Source organism: Lactuca saligna, chromosome 8, assembly GCF_052625555.1.
Source record: "Lactuca saligna cultivar CGN05327 chromosome 8, ASM5262555v1, whole genome shotgun sequence".
NCBI classification, from domain to species: Eukaryota; Viridiplantae; Streptophyta; class Magnoliopsida; order Asterales; family Asteraceae; genus Lactuca; species Lactuca saligna.
The window spans coordinates 41,944,859-41,966,324 of record NC_136424.1 but is presented as its reverse complement, the minus strand read 5'-3'; the positions used below and the strand labels follow the sequence as shown (position 1 = coordinate 41,966,324).

The 21,466-nt window shown below is 32.5% G+C and overlaps 1 protein-coding gene, 1 long non-coding RNA gene and 1 pseudogene across 3 annotated transcripts; 2 read left to right on the top strand and 1 right to left on the bottom strand.

Annotated features, from left to right (window-relative positions):
- Nucleotides 1-5,079: 5,079 nt before the first annotated feature.
- LOC145011417 (ATPase E1-E2 type family protein / haloacid dehalogenase-like hydrolase family protein) lies at nucleotides 5,080-10,408 on the top strand. The gene is made up of 10 exons (XM_078970132.1): nucleotides 5,080-5,968; nucleotides 6,102-7,456; nucleotides 7,568-7,678; nucleotides 7,765-8,041; nucleotides 8,137-8,225; nucleotides 8,327-8,435; nucleotides 8,517-8,846; nucleotides 8,933-9,031; nucleotides 9,133-9,324; nucleotides 9,416-10,408. The coding sequence occupies exons 1-10, from the start codon at nucleotides 5,576-5,578 to the stop codon at nucleotides 10,058-10,060; spliced, it is 3,600 nt and encodes a 1,199-aa protein (XP_078826258.1). The 5' UTR covers nucleotides 5,080-5,575; the 3' UTR covers nucleotides 10,061-10,408.
- An 846-nt stretch (nucleotides 10,409-11,254) lies between these two features.
- LOC145008266 (putative calcium-binding protein CML16 pseudogene) lies at nucleotides 11,255-12,603 on the bottom strand (annotated as a pseudogene). Its single transcript, XR_013663333.1, has 2 exons — nucleotides 12,489-12,603; nucleotides 11,255-12,040 (listed from the first exon to the last, which is right to left on the bottom strand). The product of XR_013663333.1 is annotated as a putative calcium-binding protein CML16 pseudogene (transcript).
- Nucleotides 12,563-13,940, top strand: LOC145008267 (uncharacterized). Its single transcript, XR_013663334.1, has 2 exons — nucleotides 12,563-12,656; nucleotides 13,771-13,940. It is a non-coding gene; the product is annotated as an uncharacterized LOC145008267 (long non-coding RNA).
- The last annotated feature ends 7,526 nt before the right edge of the window (nucleotides 13,941-21,466 follow it).

The following is a 21,466-nucleotide window of genomic DNA, read 5'->3' as shown; positions in this document are numbered from 1 at the left end:
TTTGCCTCGGCCCCTCTTGAATCGAGTACAAATCCTCTTCTTTCAGTAGTACGGGCCCATACTACCTTCCATATCTATCCGTACTTTCCTCAAGAGTTACCTCAACTCCCCCAAGTCCCTTTTCTCTACTGCTAATATTTTCTACTCACATCCTAGGCTTGCCCTAGGGAACCTCTGATTCCACCCAAACAGTCCTCAGCTGCTGAAGGCCTCCTCGTAATGCCAATTAGCCACCACCTGAATACCATCACATGTGACGAGGCTCAGATAATCCTTCGAGTAAAAGACTCTTCCCCACAACGGTTAGACTCAGACGAGAGCTGCACAATAAGGCCAAATTCAGCACTCTGAGATTATTCAACCCTGATCACATGTGATGTGACGTATTCACCTAATGGCTAACTCCCATCATTCAGATTCCCACTAAGCACAGAGCAAGCAGCATTTGGATAAAGGAAACATACTCATGCAAACTATTCTCATAATCAAGAAACTGTACTAGCATACAATGTTGAACTCATACTATCAGGCATAACCTAAACAGGCTATCCTACTGCTGTCTACTCAATACTAGCATGCAATTCTCATAAGGCTGAAACACATAAGCAGGCACATAAGGCATCCTCCTAGATCCTTAGTCCTATACTAGCAAGCTGTTCTACTAAAACTGAAACTGAAATTAGAACTAAAACTGAAACTGAAAATCATAAACTTGTATGGGTAATTTGGGAGTACTTACTTGAGCTCGGCTGATTGCATGCACCACACCCCTTTTCTTTTTTCAAATTATTTTCTTTCTAGATATTCTTTTTGCTTTTTCTAAAACTTTTTTCTTTTCTCAAACTCCTTTTACCAAAAATTCCTTTCGAAAATGTTTTTCTTTTGAAAACCTTTTACCGTTTCCATAGTTTGAGTCCAGACACACTCTCAAGTGTGTCTGAATCCCTCAAACCAAGGCTATGATACCAACTTGTAACGACCCAATTTTCACGACTAAAAATTTCTTTTAAAACATTACTAAAACCACATTTATAAAAACCGTATCATAAGTCATAACATAATTTCGTAGTATTAATTTCAAGCATAACTTATTATAAGAGTAAAACATCCCAGGCTAACTGGCTATGGTGTGTGCACTGCAACCTCTCCGAGATCCTCTTTTGAAAACTGAGTACCTGAAACCAAAAACTGAAACCGTAAGCACGAAGCTTAATGAGCTCCCCTAAACTAGCACATACCATACAAACATATAAGCACATACCGGGCCTTGACCACTGCATCGGACCGAGGTCCGGACTAACTGGGGCCTTGCCCCTACATCGGACCGATATCCGGAAACTAACTGGAAAACTTGTCCCCTGCATCGGACCGAAGTTCAGACTAACTGGGGCCTTGCCCCCTACATCGGACCGAAGTCCGGACTAATTGGGACCTTGTCCCCTGCATTAGACCGAAGTCCGAAACTGACTGCATCGGACCGAAATCCGGATCTAACTGAACATCGCATATCATAACATATCAACTAACATGAACACATAAACTGCATACTTCATCGGGCCATAGCCCGGAACACATAACACATAAACCATGTATGAGCCACGAAGGCATCATACATCCTAACTACTGCATCGGACCGAAGTCCGGAAACTACTGCTAGTTAAACGGTCCAGTATTGTGGCCTTAGACCCGTTCCTACTGGAAGGAAACTCACCTGAACTGCTGAGCTCTGTTGATAACCCTCTGGCTGCTAACCGACAACCCTCTGAGGCGTTGCTCTTATAGCTTTCGGGCTACCAATAACAATATATCACTTAGTCTGACAGCCCTTCAAAAGTCTACTAAGTCAACTATGGTCAAAGTCAAAGTCCTGGTCACAGTCAACCTTCCAGGTTGACGCTACTCGCCGAGTCAGCCTACTGACTTGTCGAGTTCATAAGCTCTTAAATCTCTTTCATTCGCGACTCGACTCGCTGAGTCAGACCATGACTCACCGAGTCTACTGATTTCCGAGTCCTGACCTGTCCACTCACTGGGTCCTTACTCAACTCACTGATCCGATTCTTAACTCGAAGGGTTTGGGGTTTCGCGACTTGACTCGCTGAGTCCAAGAACAGACTTGCCGAGTCCAAGGCAATCTTCAACAGGCTCGCCGAGTTGTTCTTCGAACCCGCCGAGTTCATGCTCATGATCATACAACTCGCCGAGTACACCTATGTGACTCGCCGAGTCTCTTTAGTTCTTAATCCATATAGTGGCTTTTCGAGCCATGCAGGGGCTTAAATCCATAGATCCATTCCTTTAGAGCCTAACCCCCACGTAAAGTGGCAAACTTTACGTGTAACCAAGGAGTTATAGACTTAGAACACTCTAGGGCAAAGGTTTGTAACAAAGGGGTTTCACCAACAACTTATTGGCCTAAACTTTATGACTTTCTAGGTTATTACCAACCTAGATCTGAGGTAGCAACCTCAGATCTACTCCAAACTCGAAATAGATCTCATCCACACTTAAAATGCCCAAAACTCAAACATAAGATAGATCTAGATGCACATAAGCCCAAACAACAAACTATTACCTCAAATGAAAGCTCCAACTGAAGTAAATCTCGGATCTACACCACTCCTTTGCAGCAAAGCCCTTGATCTTCAAGCCCCTCTCCAAGATTCTCTCCTCCAATGCTCTATTCTCTCAAATAATGAAGGCTCACTCAATTCTAAGGTTTCTGGAACTTAAAAGGGGAGCAAAGAGGCTGAGGGTGGGTTATAATGTGCTTTATATAGGGCACAACCTCTGGGATTAGGGTTTTTCTCGCCCAGACCAGACTCGCCGAGTCCACTCGCTGACTCGCCGAGTCGGTTACTTACTCAATGACCCGGATCCCGCTCCGACTCATCGAGTTCCTCCCTGGACTCGACGAGCTGACTCTTGATTTAGAGCCTAACCTTTCTTTTCTTGGTCTTCCTGATTCTAGGTGTTACAAGACACGTGTTCAGACACGAACAATTGTATGTCCTTTGTCTCATGTAACAAAAAGTAGGGGATAAAGATAGTAATTATTGATAAAAAAAAAATACAACTTATCAAACACAACAAATAAACAAGTTCAATGACAAATGATAACTTAAACAAAGTATAATGACCAACATAAAACACTAAATTTCAGTGACTAAAAATGACATAAAACCTTAAAGAATAGATATATGAGTTACTAGTTGTGAGACTCATGTATTACATGAGTTAATTAAAAAAAATTTAAACATAAATGTTTAAATATTTGAGAAATTTAAATTTATAAGAAAATAAGAAAAATTATAATTTTTTAAAATTGAAATGTTTTTTTATCTTTTAAATTTAAACAAATAGTTTAAATAAATAAATAAAAGAAATTAATGAGCTTTAATTTGAAATTTTTGAAATTAGAAGATAAATATATTAATAAAACTGATATCCATTTATTACTACATTTATTGTAATTATTAGATTAAAATATTATATGAAATTTTATAAAATAAGAAAACTCATAAAATCACATGCAAAAAAAATATTAATTCAAAATAAACAAAAAGTAACATTTAACAATTTGCATAAGAGTGTAGCATATGACAAAAACATTTTCATTTATTAGAGTTGATCAGATGTCAGACTCATTTATTACATCAGTTTATTTAAAAGAAAATTTATATTTGAAATTCTAAACATTTGAAGTTTGAATTTATAAGAAAAAAAATAAGAAAAATATTGAATTATTAAAATTAAAATGTTTTTTCTTTTAGATTTAAACAAATAATTTAGATAAATAAACAAGTAAAACTAATAAAACTTTAATTTAGTAATTTTGAAATTAAAAAGAAAGTTAATTAATGAAATTAATATGCATTTATTATTACATTTAAATTTAAATATTATGTGAAATTTAATAAAATAAAAAAAAATCATAAAATAACATATAAAAAAATAAAATGAAAATAATAAGAAAAAATCAAATAGTATAATACATTAGAAGATGACAGGTGACAAAATAATTGTCATTTATTAGAAAAAATGTACAGATAATCCATATGTAGAGAGTTTTTAAAATTTTTTTCATGTCAATATAGTTTGTGTTGAACACTAACCATCTTTATTTTATATAAGGTTGTGGCTTCATTACTGTTGTAAACCTAACACTAGAACCGTATCTAGAAAAAATTATCTTTAGTGTGACACTTCATGATTTTTGGTATACTAAAAGACAATCTTAATATAAACGGAAATGTGCTCTCATATATTTGTAATTTTCTTCTAATGAAGATGGATTGTTTCATGTAGTTTTCTAATTTAATTTATATTACTAACTAATAATCAAGTTTTACAATATTTTAATCTGGACAACAGGACAAGGTTTACCTACATAAATGTTTTGCTTTCTCATTGAAATCAATATCTTAAAACAGAAACAAGAAAGTATATTTTAGGAAATACCAAAATAAAGAAATTCTTGAAATGGCAAAACATGGAAGAACATTAGGTTTGTTTTCTCATGGAGAAATGTTTACACATATCTAAAATAATTTCCATACCCATTTACAATAACTACCTATTTATATAGAACTAAAAGTCATTTTTTTGTTATTAATACAACATTTAATGAATAGATTACAACTTACAAGTACTACAATTCATTAATATCAGTCTGAAAAATAACATCTGTACATAATTTAAAGATCCATCTGTATGTTCTTCTTTGAAGCTTCTTTTACAAAATACAAAAAGGGGGAAAACAGGAGACACTTCTCACGCAATAGGTATAGATTTCTATCGGGATATTCTTTTCAATTATTAAATTAATATTATATGAGTGTGTGAATAGTTGAAATTAATTCGAAAAACAGAAAAAGAACCCCTCTTTGAAGTTTGAACAGTCTGTATTTCTTTAAATTTCGGTTCTTTAGAACCTTCCTCTCCCCTTTTTGTGAATTATAATCAAATTGAATCGAAATGATATTTTTTTAATTGTTATTGGTTTGATTATTGTGTGTTAGTTGGAAAAAAATTGAAAATTTCTTTAATCAACATCTTCGCCTTATTAAAGTCAAAACATGAAAGCGACACAGAAAGAGATCCATGGTTTGATTCTTCGGTCAAACCTTTCGAGCTCTAAGAATAAATCAAATTATATAGCCACCTTCTTCCTTACATTTTCCTTTTCTTGTTCTTCAATCATGCCGAATATATATATAGACTTTGGATTTAGCTCCCATTGTTGAAAAAAGAAAACCCTTTATTCATTTGTTCTTTCTCTTTGTTTTCGTGACACAAACAATTTGTAGATTGTCAAGTAACTTTCACGAATTTGTAGTACACTTTGATAAGTTCTTGATTAGGTTATTTAATTTAATTACTGGGGTTTTGAGCTTTTCTGCTTGAACCCATTAATTAATTCCACTTGGGAGGTGAGTAAAACACCAATTCTTGTTGTTTTTTGAGGGATTCCTCATTTGGGTATCTGTAAAAACAAGGTTTCTTGAAAGAACTCTGGAGTTTTTTTTTCTTCTTCTTCTTCTTCTTCGTATCATAGAACATAAGTAGAAAAAAAATGGGGACAGGAAGGAAAAGGAGGTTACATTTTAGCAAGATCTACTCCTTCAAGTGTGGAAGAAACAGATTCGACGATGATCATTCACAAATTGGGGGTCCTGGGTTTTCGAGAGTGGTTTATTGCAATGAAACTGGTGTTTCAGAAGCTGCAACTCAAATTTATGTAGATAATTATGTGAGATCAACCAAATATACGCCAATGACTTTTATACCAAAATCACTGTTTGAACAGTTCAGAAGAGTCGCAAATTTCTACTTTCTTGTTACTGGTATCTTGTCTTTTACAGCTCTAGCTCCTTATTCAGCTGTTAGCGCTATTCTTCCTTTAATCGTTGTCATTGGTGCTACCATGGTGAAAGAAGCTATTGAAGATTGGCAACGACAACAGCAGGTGTGTTCATATGTTCATATGTTGATATTCCCAATTTTCTTCGATTCATGTCAGATCCAGCTCATTTTGGAGTTTGAATCTTTGGTTTTTTGTGGGTTTTGATTCGTTTTTGTGTATCGAACCTTTTTTTCAGGACCATGAGGTGAATAATCGAAAGGTGAAAGTTCATAGTGGTGGTGGAGTTTTCGAATCTCGAGAATGGAAAACACTGAGAGTAGGGGATGTAGTGAAAGTCGAAAAAGACGAATTCTTTCCTGCTGATCTTCTGTTAATTTCATCGAGCTATGAAGATGCTGTTTGTTACGTTGAAACGATGAACTTAGATGGAGAAACAAATTTGAAGCTAAAACAATCGTTAGACGCAACTTCCATGATCAACGATGATTCAAACATCAACAGCTTCAAAGCAACAGTCAAATGCGAAGATCCAAACGCAAGTCTCTACACTTTCGTTGGAACAATGGAGTTTCAAGAACAACAGTACGCACTTTCACCACAACAACTTCTTCTACGCGATTCAAAGCTCAGAAACACAGATTACATCTATGGCGTCGTTATCTTCACTGGTCACGATACGAAAGTGATTCAAAACTCTACAGACCCACCATCGAAAAGAAGTGGGATTGAAAAACGAATGGATAACATCATCTATTTTTTGTTCTTCATCTTGTTTCTAATCGCTTTTCTGGGTTCGATTTACTTCGGGATTGTTACAAAAAACGATTTAGATGGTGACAGATTGAAACGATGGTATTTGAGACCCGACGATTCAGAGATCTTTTTCGACCCGAAACGCGCTCCAGCTGCAGCGATTTTCCATTTTCTCACAGCTTTATTGTTATACACATATTTAATCCCGATTTCTCTATACGTTTCAATAGAAATCGTGAAAGTTCTACAGACGATTTTCATCAACAACGACATTCATATGTACTACGAAGAAGCTGATAAACCCGCACACGCGCGAACTTCAAATATCACGGAAGAACTCGGCCAAATCGACACGATTTTATCAGACAAAACCGGGACTTTAACCTGCAATTCAATGGAGTTCATCAAGTGTTCGATAGCAGGAACAGCATACGGACGTGGTGTTACAGAAGTTGAAAGAGCTATGGCGAAAAAGACAGGATCACCATTGGTTGTTAATGGAAGAGTTCTTGATGACGATAATGGTGATGAAGACGATGATTCTGGGTTATCTGTAAAAGGGTATAATTTTGAAGATGAAAGGATCGTTAATGGCTATTGGCTTCTTGAACCACGTTCTGATGTTATTCAGAAGTTCTTTAGATTACTTGCGATTTGTCACACAGCGATTCCTGATGTTGATGAAGAAACAGGGAGAGTTACTTATGAAGCTGAATCCCCTGATGAAGCTGCTTTTGTTATAGCTGCTAGAGAACTTGGATTTGAATTTTATAAAAGGACACAAACAACTGTTTCTTTTATGGAGTTAGATCCTATGTCCAAGAAAAAAGTCGAAAGGTAATATTTTTTATTTTCTTCCTTTTACCCTTTTGGGTAAATTTTGGTATCAAATCTTGAAAAAGTTCTAAAAAACTGTAAATCAATAATCTTTACATTGTTTATTTTCAGGACTTATGAGCTTTTAAATGTTCTTGAGTTCAATAGTGCAAGAAAAAGAATGTCTGTTATTGTTCGTGATGAATTCGGGAAGCTTCTTTTACTTTGTAAAGGTGCTGATAGGTAACAAGAAAACTATTCACTCAATCTTTATTTTTTTTAATTTTTTGGTTGTAGTTATTAACCTTGTGATTATTGTTTTTTTACAGTGTTATGTTTGATAGACTTGCAAAAAACGGGAGACAATTTGAGGAAAATACAAAAGAACATGTGAATGAGTATGCAGATGCGGGATTAAGAACTTTGATTCTTGCATATCGTGAACTTAATGAAGAAGAATATAAAGAATTTAATGAAAAATTTATAGAAGCTAAAAACTCGGTAAGTGAAGATCGAGAAGATTTGATTGATGCAACAACCGAAGAAATCGAAAAAGATTTGATTCTTCTTGGTGCTACTGCTGTTGAGGACAAACTCCAAAAAGGGGTGAGTTTTTTTTTTTTTTTTTAATTCAAGAATTTTATACTTCCTTTTTTTTAATCTTAAATTTTGGTTTCTAATTTTGTTCTTTTGTTTAAAAGGTGCCCGAATGCATTGATAAACTTGCTCAAGCAGGAATCAAGATTTGGGTTCTTACTGGTGACAAAATGGAAACTGCAATTAATATCGGGTAAGTTTTTGTGTTTTTTTAAAGCTTAATTTACCACTTTAAATAATTTACTTTTTTTTTTTAAATTTAAATCTAACGTTTAAATATCAAACATTTTTCAGATTCGCTTGTAGTTTGCTTAGACAAGGAATGAAACAAATTATAATCACATTAGAATCCCCCGAAATCATATCAGCCGAAAAAGCCGGGGACAAAGACGTAATTTCAAAGGTAAGTTGGACGTCCGTCTTTCTACATCCCTTGCTATCTTCACTACTTTTTACAGTGAAAATGACGGTTTTGCCCTTTCAGATGTCGAAAGAAAATGTGAAGAAACAGATATTAGCAGGAAAAGCTCAACTTTCTTCTTCATCATCCGATCCATACGCTCTAATTATCGATGGGAAATCTCTCGCATACGCGTTACATGATGACATTAAAAACACGTTTTTGGATCTCGCTGTTGGGTGTGCTTCTGTTATTTGTTGTAGATCTTCACCAAAACAGAAAGCTTTGGTTACTAGACTTGTGAAAGAGGGAACCGGAAAGACGACTTTGGCAATCGGTGATGGGGCTAATGATGTCGGAATGCTTCAGGAAGCCGACATCGGAATCGGAATCAGTGGTGTCGAGGGAATGCAGGTACTTGGGAATTGGGATTATATTTATTTCATGTAAATTATACTTTCGATTTTTGTAAATAATTTTGTGTTTGTTTCGTTAAACAGGCGGTTATGTCGAGTGATATCGCAATTGCTCAATTTCGGTTTCTTGAAAGATTGCTATTGGTTCATGGACATTGGTGTTATCGAAGAATTTCTTCAATGGTAAGGATTTTTTTTTTTTTTTTTTTATAATCGAATTGTAGGCCCCTTTTTTCTTCACGATTGAATAATCGAATGACACCTTTTTCTATATAATTTTGCAGATATGCTATTTTTTCTATAAAAATATCGTATTTGGAACCACAGTGTTCTTATACGAAGCTTACGCATCATTCTCGGGTCAACCCGCATATAACGATTGGTATTTGTCTCTCTACAACGTCTTCTTCACATCACTTCCCGCCATTGCATTAGGCGTCTTCGACCAAGACGTATCCGCAAGATTTTGCCTAAAGGTATGACCAAATTGCCCTTGTAACCGTCTAAGGGCATTATAGTCATTTCACATTCCAACCGGATTCTAATTTGTTTTTTTTTATATGATAGTTCCCGTTGCTATACCAAGAAGGTGTCCAGAACACGCTCTTCAGATGGCGTAGAATATTCGGATGGATGCTTAACGGGTTAGCCAGTGGCATAATCGTCTTTTTCCTATGTACACGCGCGTTAGACCCCGAGTCATACCGAAAGAACGGGAAGACAGCTGGGATGGAAGTTGTGGGGGCCACAATCTACACGTGTGTCGTATGGGTAGTCAACTGCCAGATGGCGCTTGCGGTTAGCTACTTCACTCTAATCCAACATGTGTTTATCTGGGGAGGAATTATCCTCTGGTATCTCTTCCTCCTGGCTTACGGTGCGATGCCGACTTCCATTTCAACAACCGCGTACAACGTGTTTCTAGAAACACTCGCGCCCGCCCCTTCGTATTGGTTTGTGACATTTTATGTGGTGATTGCCGCCTTGATTCCTTACTATTGTTACAAAGCGGTTCAAATGAGATTCTTCCCGGCTTACCATGGAATGATCCAATGGATAAGATACGAAGGGCATACCGATGATCCGGAGTATGTTAACATGGTCCGCCAGCGGTCGATCCGGACCACAACGGTTGGGTTCACGGCTCGATCGATTGCAAGGGACAATGATTTGTATCATTTGAATTTGGAGCGACAAGCGTCGAAATCATGATCTCGCATAGGTGGCGTTGTGTGGGCCCCGTTTGTTCAGTGAAATGTAACAGGTTGTTGTACTGTGTTTAACATGCATTGGACTGAGACTGGATCTAATGTAAAGATGGGACATGGATCGATCGTCTAGTGACATGCAACCGTAATGTACAGAAATGATTTTGGTAGTAGTGGTTGTTGTCTTTTCGACCAATTTTTATTCTTTAATTGTTGATGTATGACGACATGATGATTGTCGATCGATTGCTAAAGGTTTAGCGGATAAAGTTTTGTTGTAAATTAGAGCAATTGTGTATAGATCGAAGACAAAATTAAGGTTTTATGATCTTCTAAGTTCATGTTTTATGTATGTTTCATTGTTTCTTCTGTTCTTCTTTCTTATAGATGGGCTTTATACTTTAATCAGTGCAACCCATTTGATTATGAAAATACCAATGGGTTAACTTGTGGGAGTTCATCATAAGTAGCCCGTTTAACTATAAAATTACCACTGGGTTTGCAAATAATTCGTGGGTTGACATTGAAACCGTTTAATGTATCAGACTAAAAAAAATTAAAAATATATATTTATTAATAGGAGAGAGAGTAAGAACTATTCATTCATAATAAATCAAAATATTGTGATATGTGATTCTTTTGACACATGGTATTTTTTAATATTTTTGAATAAATGTTTTTTCATTGAATTAATACATGATATTTACATCTCAACTAATAATTGTTTTAAGTGAAAATAGTCAATAAATTACAATATAACTATTCATATTCATATACTGTAATTAATTTTTCTTTCAAAATTCAATTTTTAAATTTTAAATACCAAATCTAAAATTTCAAATTTAAATAATTTTTTTTAAACCTTTTATATTTAATTTTTTGTTTTAACAAATCCGTATAATATACGTATCTCAGAACTAGTAAATAAATATGTGGTATTTAGACTTTTTTTTTTCGTATAACCCACGAACCCATGTAATTAAATGAGTTATATGGGTTGATCCGTTTATGGTTAATCCGGATTAGGGTTAAGGACGGCGACAAAAATATTTATATGGTTGTGTTACAACCTTTTTATCTTTTTTTAATACTATACCAATTATTTTACTTCATGGTGTTTTTTTTCCTCGAACATTTTAACCAGTTCCTTATATTAATCCAAAATAAAATGATGTAGTTGGTTAAGAAAAAGAAAACATACAGAAAAAGAGTTTATTTAATGCGAATTCTCCTTGCATTTCTTCTTCTCCTTCGTTGATACACATATAACTTATATACAAAAATAAGCAAAAATAACTATGTACAAAAAGATAATTTTAAGAATATAAAAAGAGTCATGTAAATTCATCCATGTTCATCGTCAATCCTCAAGAACAACCACATGCTTTGGAAACTGGAAACTGCATATGGATGACCACAAATGGCAATCACCATCGTTAAAGCGTTCTTATTCCAAAGAATTCCGACGCCGGCATCCCAAACACCGCCGTAAATTCATGAAAACTGATGCTGCCATCGCCGTCGGTGTCAATATCATTCATCAGGTCATTAAGTTCCCGGTAAGTTAATGGGTGGCCCAATTTCGCCATCTGGGTTGCGAGTTTGATAGGAGTAATGGACCCATCGCCATCTTTATCGAACAATCGGAAGGCTTTCATGAGTTGTTCTTGGTCGATGAAAATCTCTTCATTGGAATCGGGAAAAATGGCGTTCACTAGTTCTTCAAATTCAATGGATCCGTTCCCATTGGCGTCTAATTTGGATATCAGGGTGTCGATTTCGTCGCCTGGTTTGAGGCCGACGGAGCGGAAGAGGGCGGCGAGTTCGAGATGGGTGAGGCTGCCGTCGGAATCTAGGTCAAAGCGGGTGAAGATTTCTTTTAATTGGTTGACTTGTTGGTTGGATGGGAGTTGAGCCATGAATGAACACCCGCAGATGAAGATGAAGATGAAGAAGATGATGAATATGAAGATGAACGTATGATCTAAGAATATGAATGCGAATATATCAATATATGAATACGAATGAGAAAAAGAGAAGGTGAAGGATTAATTTGACCTGTGTAAATTAGACATTGTGGTTAATTGAAAGATTTTGTGGATAAAATCTTTCTAAATATTTGGAAGAGAAATTAAATGTTTGGAAACCTTTTTCCTTTGAAAATATTTTCTTTTTTAACATCGGAGGGATGAGGATTTTGACATTTTAGTGTAAATTATTCCAAAAACTATTTTTAATTTTTTTTTTTTTAATGTTATGTATGTTGTATGGGTCGTTTGATTTCAATATGATTGAGTCAAGTCAGAGTTTTTTTCTCTGTTTCGGCCAGCCCAATTTGTTTGATTTGCATATATAAAGGTCCGACCCAATTATTTTTCTTCTTACCGAGTCGGTGAAAAAAAATTAACTGACTGAGAACTTCACATTTTTACCCTTTGCATCGATCTCCTCTGGCCTTTGAACAAACGATATTCCATCCAAATCCTCATCATCTCAGCGATGATAAGCAATATTCGGCCTTTGACCACGTCGCCATAATCCACCCTCGTCGCCGCTTCCGTCCTCCATCCTCGTCGCCATCGCTATCCTCCAAATCGATGGTAAGCTTCTGATTTCTCATCTCTAAAATTGATTCCATCTTCATCGATTCTATCATCTTCACGCATCTGATTACTTCATGCCTCCACCTGTTCGATGTTGTGCAACCTCTATCACCTCTCCTTTCTTCCACCAAATTCTCCTGCAAACCCTCATCATCGATTTCCCCCATCTACTGATAAAATCAGGCCCGGTCCAGACGGTCTGCAACCCGGGCGACCGCCACGTCTCCAGGGGCTCAAAATTTATGGGCAATGTAGTGTATATTATTAAAAAAAATATTAACCGAATGAATTTTAGTGCATAAAGTTGGTTTAAACTCAAATTAGCTCAAAAGATAAACAATTTGGTTTGCTTGTTATTTCTAATTGAAGACGTTTATACCGAAGAATACATGATATTTTTTAATATTTTTTTTTTGAGGGGCCATTTTTTTCTTTTCATCCCAGGTTTCACATACGTTTGGACCGGCCCTAGATAAAATTCTCTTTAGTCTGGTATATATATATATATATATATATATATATATATATATATATATATATATATATATATATATATATATATATATTACAATATGCAGGATCTTAGATTACAATTGTGGTGAAATTCCTGATAAATTTTAAGTTTCTGAACTTGCCTTCATTCATTTGTACATGAAAAGTGTTAATCAAAAGATTTGGTGAAGATCAAATTCAATCATTCAGCCGATATCAAAACGATTTATAGTTGAATTTGAATTAATTTAGCTTAAAATTAAGAATCATATTGTTTTTCCTTTACACAGTAGACTTCATAGTTCCTTTAGCATCACCGATTCTAAACATTTGCTTTCAACAGCTTATATTTGATTTGTACTTTTTATTTGTTTGTTTGAACCCAAAAAATGATTGTTTTGTTTGGCTTTTGTTTTAGTTTTAGGAAAAAAACTTAACCACTTATCTAAGGCATGGACCTATATAGAATCACAAAGTTTTGCTATTAGTTATAGATTTGTTTTAACATAAACCTCTCCATTTATTACTCACTTTCGATGACAAACAATGTATTTAGAGCAGCAATGAGTTTTGAATATAATGTCTACAAATGAATTAATTCTTGGTGTTTGTTTTTCAGGGTGGGGATTTATATACCTAATAAGAAAAGCCATTATGTTCACTACTTGTTTTTTCTACTTGAATATTGATGATCATAACGTCTTTAGGTAATTAAGGATATCATTTAATTTTTTAAAAGTGTCCGTAAAAGATATTAAAATAAGGTTTTTAGCTTCTATCTTCATAAAATTCTATATTTATTTATGCTTTAAGAGAATGGGTTTCCTTTTTGAATAGTTTGTGAAGGGTACAATGGTCATTTTTCATTAGTCAGCATATTCAGTCAGATGTACAATAAAACAACATGATTTCTTATTCAATGACAGATATTTCTCAGTCGACATTTTTTTCAATCAGCAACTATCAAACGGGACCTAAGTAAATTTGATTTTAAATCTCAATTTGTATTTATATACTAATTGTGAAACTCATGTATTAAATGGATTAAGTTTATAAAAAAATGTTAAATATAAATGTCAAAATATTTGAAAACTTTAAATTTATAAGAAAATAATAAAAAATTATTATAATGTAAATGTTTTTTATCTTTTAAATTTAAAGAAATAATTTAAATAAGGAAATTAAAAGGTAATTTATTAGTGAAATTAATATCAATTTATTACTACATTTATTATAATTATTACATTTAAATATTATTTAAATATTATGTGAAATTTAATAAAATAGAAAAAAAAATTCATAAAATGACATGTGAAAAAAATTGTAATAACCACAAAATGGCATTTGACCAATTGAATGAGAATCCAAAAAATGGAAAAAAAAAACCTTAATTTATTAGAGATGATTAACTGTTTTTAATTTTTTTTATTCGTTAATATATTTTTCTAAATATATGATAAAAATAAATAAATTTATTTGATAAATAATTTTATCATCAACAAAATAATATTAATTTAAGAAATATATCATATATTTAAAAATAACAAGCTAGATGGTAGAATTTTGTAAACATTATAAAAAAGGATGAATTTTGTATTCAAAATAAAATTTAGCGTATGTTTAATACTGACATAAAATAATAATTATTTATTTCTTAGGTTAACAATGGATGATGTATTTTGTATAAACATTGAAAATAAATAATATTATATTTGTTTAAAAATAGGAACATATTAGATGAAAGATTTGTATAAATATTGAAGATAAAAAGGATAAATTTGTTTTGTAAAACAAATCTTTTGTAATGGTTTATCTATTAGAATTTTTTTTAGAATAAGTTTTTATCTAACAAATATTAATAGAAATCTCATATGTCAAAAATATTAATTATTTTAAAGCTTAACAATTGATGATGCCTTTAAGCTTCTAAAATTTTCAATTAGTAACCTTAATTAAGATGTGTTTGACGATCAACATTTTAAGTTTTTAAAATAATTCGAGTTTTAAAAAAAAAAAAAAAAAAAAAAAAAAAAAAAAAACTTATTTTGGTTGTATTATTTTAAAGCTTTTAGTTTATTAAAAAAAATTCAAATTCAAAAGACCAAAACTACTTCAAGAAGTCTTTGTTAGGAGTTTTAACTTTTAATTTTGTAATTTATTATATTTTATATCTTTCGAAAGTTTATAACTATTTTTACTAACATTTCTATATAAATAAAACCTATAACTTATATCTTCTATCTAACTTTCACAAATACATCATTTGAACAATCACTTTAATAATAAATTTCTTAAAACATTTTGGAAAAAAAAAAACGAAACTAATACTTGTGGGGCATTTTCCATTTAGGCCATTTAAAAAAGAAAGAAGAAAGAAAAAGAAGACGACACGTAGCCATTGGGATGACGTGCACAGTCGTGCTTGTTGTCATCATGGCCACCACGAGCCTCCTTGAGGATCATATGAGATGGTCATCTGATAAACATTTTCAATAAGCTTTTGTAGTTATTGTAACATAAGATTTTTCAACTTTTTTAATATATTTTTTTTAGATTATAAATATGTCAAATATAACGGGATCCACAAGTAACCATTATAATTTTTTTTTATTATAGTGACCATATGGTAAGCTTTTTGGATTTGTTGACTTTTGAATGAAAACTTTATCAGTGTGGATGTTTTCTTGTATTAGGTCGAATGTTTAAATTTCATGCGAGACGTATGTGATATTAGGAGTGGAACAGGAGTAAATTCGATTTTTCATTAAAAAAAATTATTTATCAAAACCTTTTGACAACCTTTCTTTAACATATAATCTTTTTTTAATTGAACTAGCGAAAAACTCAAGCTTCACTCCGAACCGTTTTTTGTGTTTTTTTTTTTTATGAAAAAATATAAAAGTTTTGACTGTAAGGGTCAAAAGTGTCAAAATGACTGAAGAATTAAAGGAGATTAAATTAACAAGTTTTTAAAAAATAGACCAAAGTTGTTAATTTTTTAAAGTGTTGTGACCAAACTTTAAATATTAAAAGATTCCTAAAAATATAAAAATTTTGATTCCAATGACAAAAGTATCAAAATGACTAAAAAAGAAAGGCCAAATTAACAAAAAAAAAACATACAAGTTTACTATTCATTAAGGCCATGTTTGGTGAGTAGAACTGAACATAACAATTTTTTTAAAAAGGCGTTTGGTACATCTGGAACAAGAACAGAGTGGGGATTTGACCAAGTCCAATAGGACTAACTGTTGAATTTTTAGTCCCATCCTTTTGGATGGAACACACCGGAACAAAAACCAAAATGACTAAAATACACAAAGCCCCATTCATCTTCCCTGATGACCTTGTCCCTTCCCCTTAAGCTTACTCATCCCCTTCCTTAATAAAACTAACCACCACCATCTCCGGTGACCGTTGTTTACCCTTTACACCACCCACATAATCCTTTCAAAATCATGCTCCTGAATTAGTCTCCAACTACTTATCACGAATATGAATTAAAAAGGATTTACAACTCTTTTTCTAGGCGTAAAATTGAGAACGAGATTTGTTTGTCTCCTGCAATATTTATCACCTATTACGAGCAACACTAGGAGGAGAAATGTTGATCTCGAATCATAGTGTTTTCTTGTTTTCTTCACCCGATTATGTTCCCCCTTTGAGTAGAGTTTCTTTTCTAGAGCGAATGATAGGCACTTCAATGGAGGATTTAGATGAGTATCAGGTTGAGAGGATGGAGTGGTTAAAGGTAGATAGACGAGGATTCATGGGAAATTCTACGTGGATAGAGTTTCAAACTTTCAACCTTTCGAATGAAAAAGAAATTAATTAAAAAGATAAAGGTTAGAGTATGTGAGTTTATCCGGTGAGATAATATATAAACAATAAAGATCGATCTATTCAATTTTTACTTTCCCCATGAAAGGTCACAAAGTAATTGAGTTTTCCAGAACTATATTTTATCTCATGATTTATTATTCTTATGTTTAATTTTTTATAAGACACTTCTAATTTTGATTTTGTATTGTTTTTGGATATTTTACACAAGATTATTATTATTAGCTAATATGTAGAATCATTAGATATGAAAGGTATTTTAGATTAATTTTTTTTATCAAGGTTAATTTGTTAATTTAATATTTTGTCCATGCTTGTTCTAATTTTGCCAAACATCAATTCCAATAATTTGTTTTATTTAGTTCTATCCAATTCAGTCCAGTCTGATCCTATTCAGTCATGTTCAGTATTTATACTAAATGCTACCTAAAGGAACGCTCTTATATATATATATATATATATATATATATATATATATATATATATATATATATATATATAATTTAGCTTTTATCCATCCTAAATATTTTATGATTTGTTTTCATATAATTTATCATTATATAAACATATGTTACATCATGATAAGAAAAAACATTACTAGACATTAAAGTTAAAATAAATAAAGATATTACAATACAAATATTTGAAAAAGAAGTTTTAAACCTATAGCATGTGGTTGGATTTCTTCTCATAATCATGTATGATACTCAAATGGTTTGTTTGTCACATTTTATGTATTATGCATGAGTTCAAATTCTTATCTCTTTGATCATATTTGAAGAATTGAACAAATCTTTGATTTACTTATAATTACTTTATTTATCCATGACATACTAAACAAAACATCATAGTAAAATTTTTGTGTACGAACAACTTCTATTTAGAATAGTCATTTTTAAAACAAGATTTATAGCATTTTAAAAATTCAGGTGCAAAATAAGGTCACACACATTCAGTCCAAAGTAATTTAGTAGTTTAAAAGTTTTATAAATATAAGGGTGAAACAATCATATCAGTACACAAATTAAAAAAGTAGTCCTAACATTGCATAAATGGTCTTCTAAATGTTCACAACCTCTCTCATTGTCTATCTTCTTTTAAAATATCCTAATATGAAGACATGTCAAAATAGATATGTCAGGTTAAAAAAGCATAGTGAGCATCAGCAACATCAAATAATGCGGGATAACTAGTGTTAGGTATAAGAATACTTGCATTATCTAAATATATTGCAAATCCTAAAATATATTTTTAATTCAAAAAACTCTAAGAACTTCAAAAGGATGAAATACGTATGTTTCTAATTCCCAAAACCCCAAACTCCAAAGCATATCACACATCAAATAATGCGGGATAACTAGTGTTAGGTAGCCCATAAGGCCATAACACACTAAACATATATATTCCAACATTAAGAACATATGCCCAATGTACATGAACTATATGAGGGATTGCAAGTCCCATGTACAAGTAAGACAAACTTAATTCCATCATAACATCAAGAACATCAAAATTTTGTTATCTAAGTCATAAGTGTCCACATAATAAGTGTCCACACAAGTCTTAACCTCTACGATAGTGGATGCGCATAATCGTGATTAAAATCAAACAAAAACAAAAGGTTTGTTTTCATTTTAAAACTCATTATGAAAATCCATTCATGAATGCAACATGTATCATCATAAAATTTAAAATGCTCAAATGACAAAAATATAATAGGGTACACCTGTTATTAGGTAATGAAATCACCTCAATTAATATAGATAGTATACTTCACTTATAGTGATGTTTGGATATTTAGTTATCACACACAGATCAACACTAATTAAGTAGTTATTACCAATCATTTACTAATTACCTGTTTAGTGCTCATTTTACGATCACGAAATGAATTGAAAAACTTATTTTACCTCCAATTTTAAAACTTTTTATAGGATTTTTAGCTTAAAAAGGCGAATTTACGTTAGATTTGGTGATTGATTTCAAATCTCTTGGTTGATGTTTCTTCTTCCCATTCAATTGTGATTGCCATACTTTGGTGGGTTCCTCGTCGTATATTTGATAGGTTGATGAGAGTTGCTCTTTCCTTTAAGATGTCCAAAGTTCTTAAGATATTAACGACTCGTTAACTTGTTTTTACATGTTTGCCTAAGTTTCTTAAGTCCCCACCACCTATTCGATGGGTATTGGTGGGAGTTAGTTTTCAACTCACGAAATCAAATTATTGCTTTTTACAAGCTTCTTGTTATGAATTGACAACTTCCATTACCACTTGTCATCACAAATGTAACCTGTGCCCCACAGGTTCCCCACTACATATTCCATATGTTTTGGTAGGAGTTGGTATTCTTTTCATGAAGTCCGAATTACTTTTATAATGGATTGACAAATTTTATTGCACTTGTTAAAACAAGTGTGATCTGCTTTGGTGGGTTCCTCACCGCCTGTTCTACGAGTTTTGGTGGGAGTTGGTTTTCTATTTATGAAGTTCAAATATGTTTAACAAGGAATTGACGGATATAGTTCACATCCCTAAGTTTTATCATTGGTGTTTTTCATGTTGGAAATTTACAAGTTTGGTTGAAGACACACTCCAGAGTTAAAATTATTTTTTAGCAATTTCAACAAAATTCAGTCGATGTTTATTTTAAACCAAGGCTTAAATTGCAAGTTTTATAAGCTAAAAAATTAGCCAAGTTTTAGTCCATTTGCCAGCAATTTCAAATCCATGTAACTTGCACTTTTATCTTTCTTCTAAACCTATACAAATAGACGTACAAATGGAACAAAAGGAAGAGACAAAACATTCAATGTTCAAGAAGTCAAAATCAGTCAAAATCTATGTATTACACAAATTAAAAGAGAATGTCAATTTCTATAGAGATGTTACATGGATTTCAAAAAGGTAAAAGCCACCTCTAGACTTTCACTCTTTGGACTCTTTGAAGATTTCCTAGAAATAAAGAGGATTCGAACCCATAGCCTTTACCACCCTACAACTTGGAGCATAACCCTTCTCCATCCAACACCAACACCAACACCCACCATCTTCTCTTATCCCATCATTACAACCTTCCCTTGAGGGCTGGTCACCACCCAAAAACACCATCGTATACCACTCATAACCTCCATTCCAACCTCCACCTTTAACCATACGAATTCATCACCCTTATCACCTCTTTACAACCTAACCACCACCATCGTCCATTTACATCTCTAACAACACCTAAGAAACATCAAAGGCAACCCAAAACCACCATATTTCTTCCCTATTCATGCAACTACACTTATCACAAACAATAAAACCTTATAACTCCATTAACCACAACCAAGCCACCAACAATCACCAAATCTGCCAAGAAAAGAAAAAAAATAATACGGGTGACTAGTATCCTATGATCAAGATTTTTAGGGAGGGAAAGCCACAAATTCCTCCTCGTCATCAGACTACACACAAACATAAAAGAAAAGAAAAATAAGGGGATGCGTAATGTCCTATTTCCGTTTAATTATTTTGAAATAAGGTCAATAAATAATAACGAATAATTATATAGATGTAAATGTATAATAATAATAATAATAATAATAATAATAATAATAATAATAATAATATTTTAGAAAATATAAGTTCATGGTCGATTTAAGTGTTATGGAATATGGATGACTTAATATATAATTTTGATGTGTGTCTCACATTCAAAGAAGCAAGTGATTTGATGTAATAAAGTGATGTTTTGTCTAATAAAATATTTAAAGTTATATGTTTAGTGTTGTTAATAGATTTATTGGAACTGTCGCTAACATATATCTTATTATTGTTTATGAAGTAAACATCCTTTGCAAGTTAAGTTTAATGATGTTTTAAATCATAAAGTACATAAGTTGGGATTTCTAAAAAATGATCAAAAAATTCATAATTTTACAAGGAATGTTATTCCTAAAACAACTAATGGAATCAACAAAAAATATGATAAAGCAACTAATGAGTAATGAAATGGAAAAAACAATAGAACGAATCTTTAAATTCATAATATAATTATTTTACTATTAGAGCATAAAAAACAATTCTAAAAAAATATGATAACTACAAAAACAATAATTTAGTAATTTCAATATTAAGTTGTGAGATGTTTTAGCATTGCCAAACATTATGCAAACTAGTTATTCATCCAAACATGTTCCATTCGGTTCAGTCTACTTCTATACATACAGAGATGTATATTAGTGTTTCCGGAACGGTTTGCTCTTTTCTCGAATTTTATTTTTCTTTTTCAGTTCGATCTTTTTAGGACTAGATTTTGTGTTTTTCGGTCTAATTTTGCAGTCTTTGTGTGCGCCTTTTTTGGTCAATTTTGATATTTTTCGTTTTGAAGTTTTTCCGTTAACAAGTGTGTGATTAGCATCAAAATAATAAAATAAGATTTATTAAAAATGATACACTAAAATTACAAAAAACAAACAAATAAGGGAAAAAG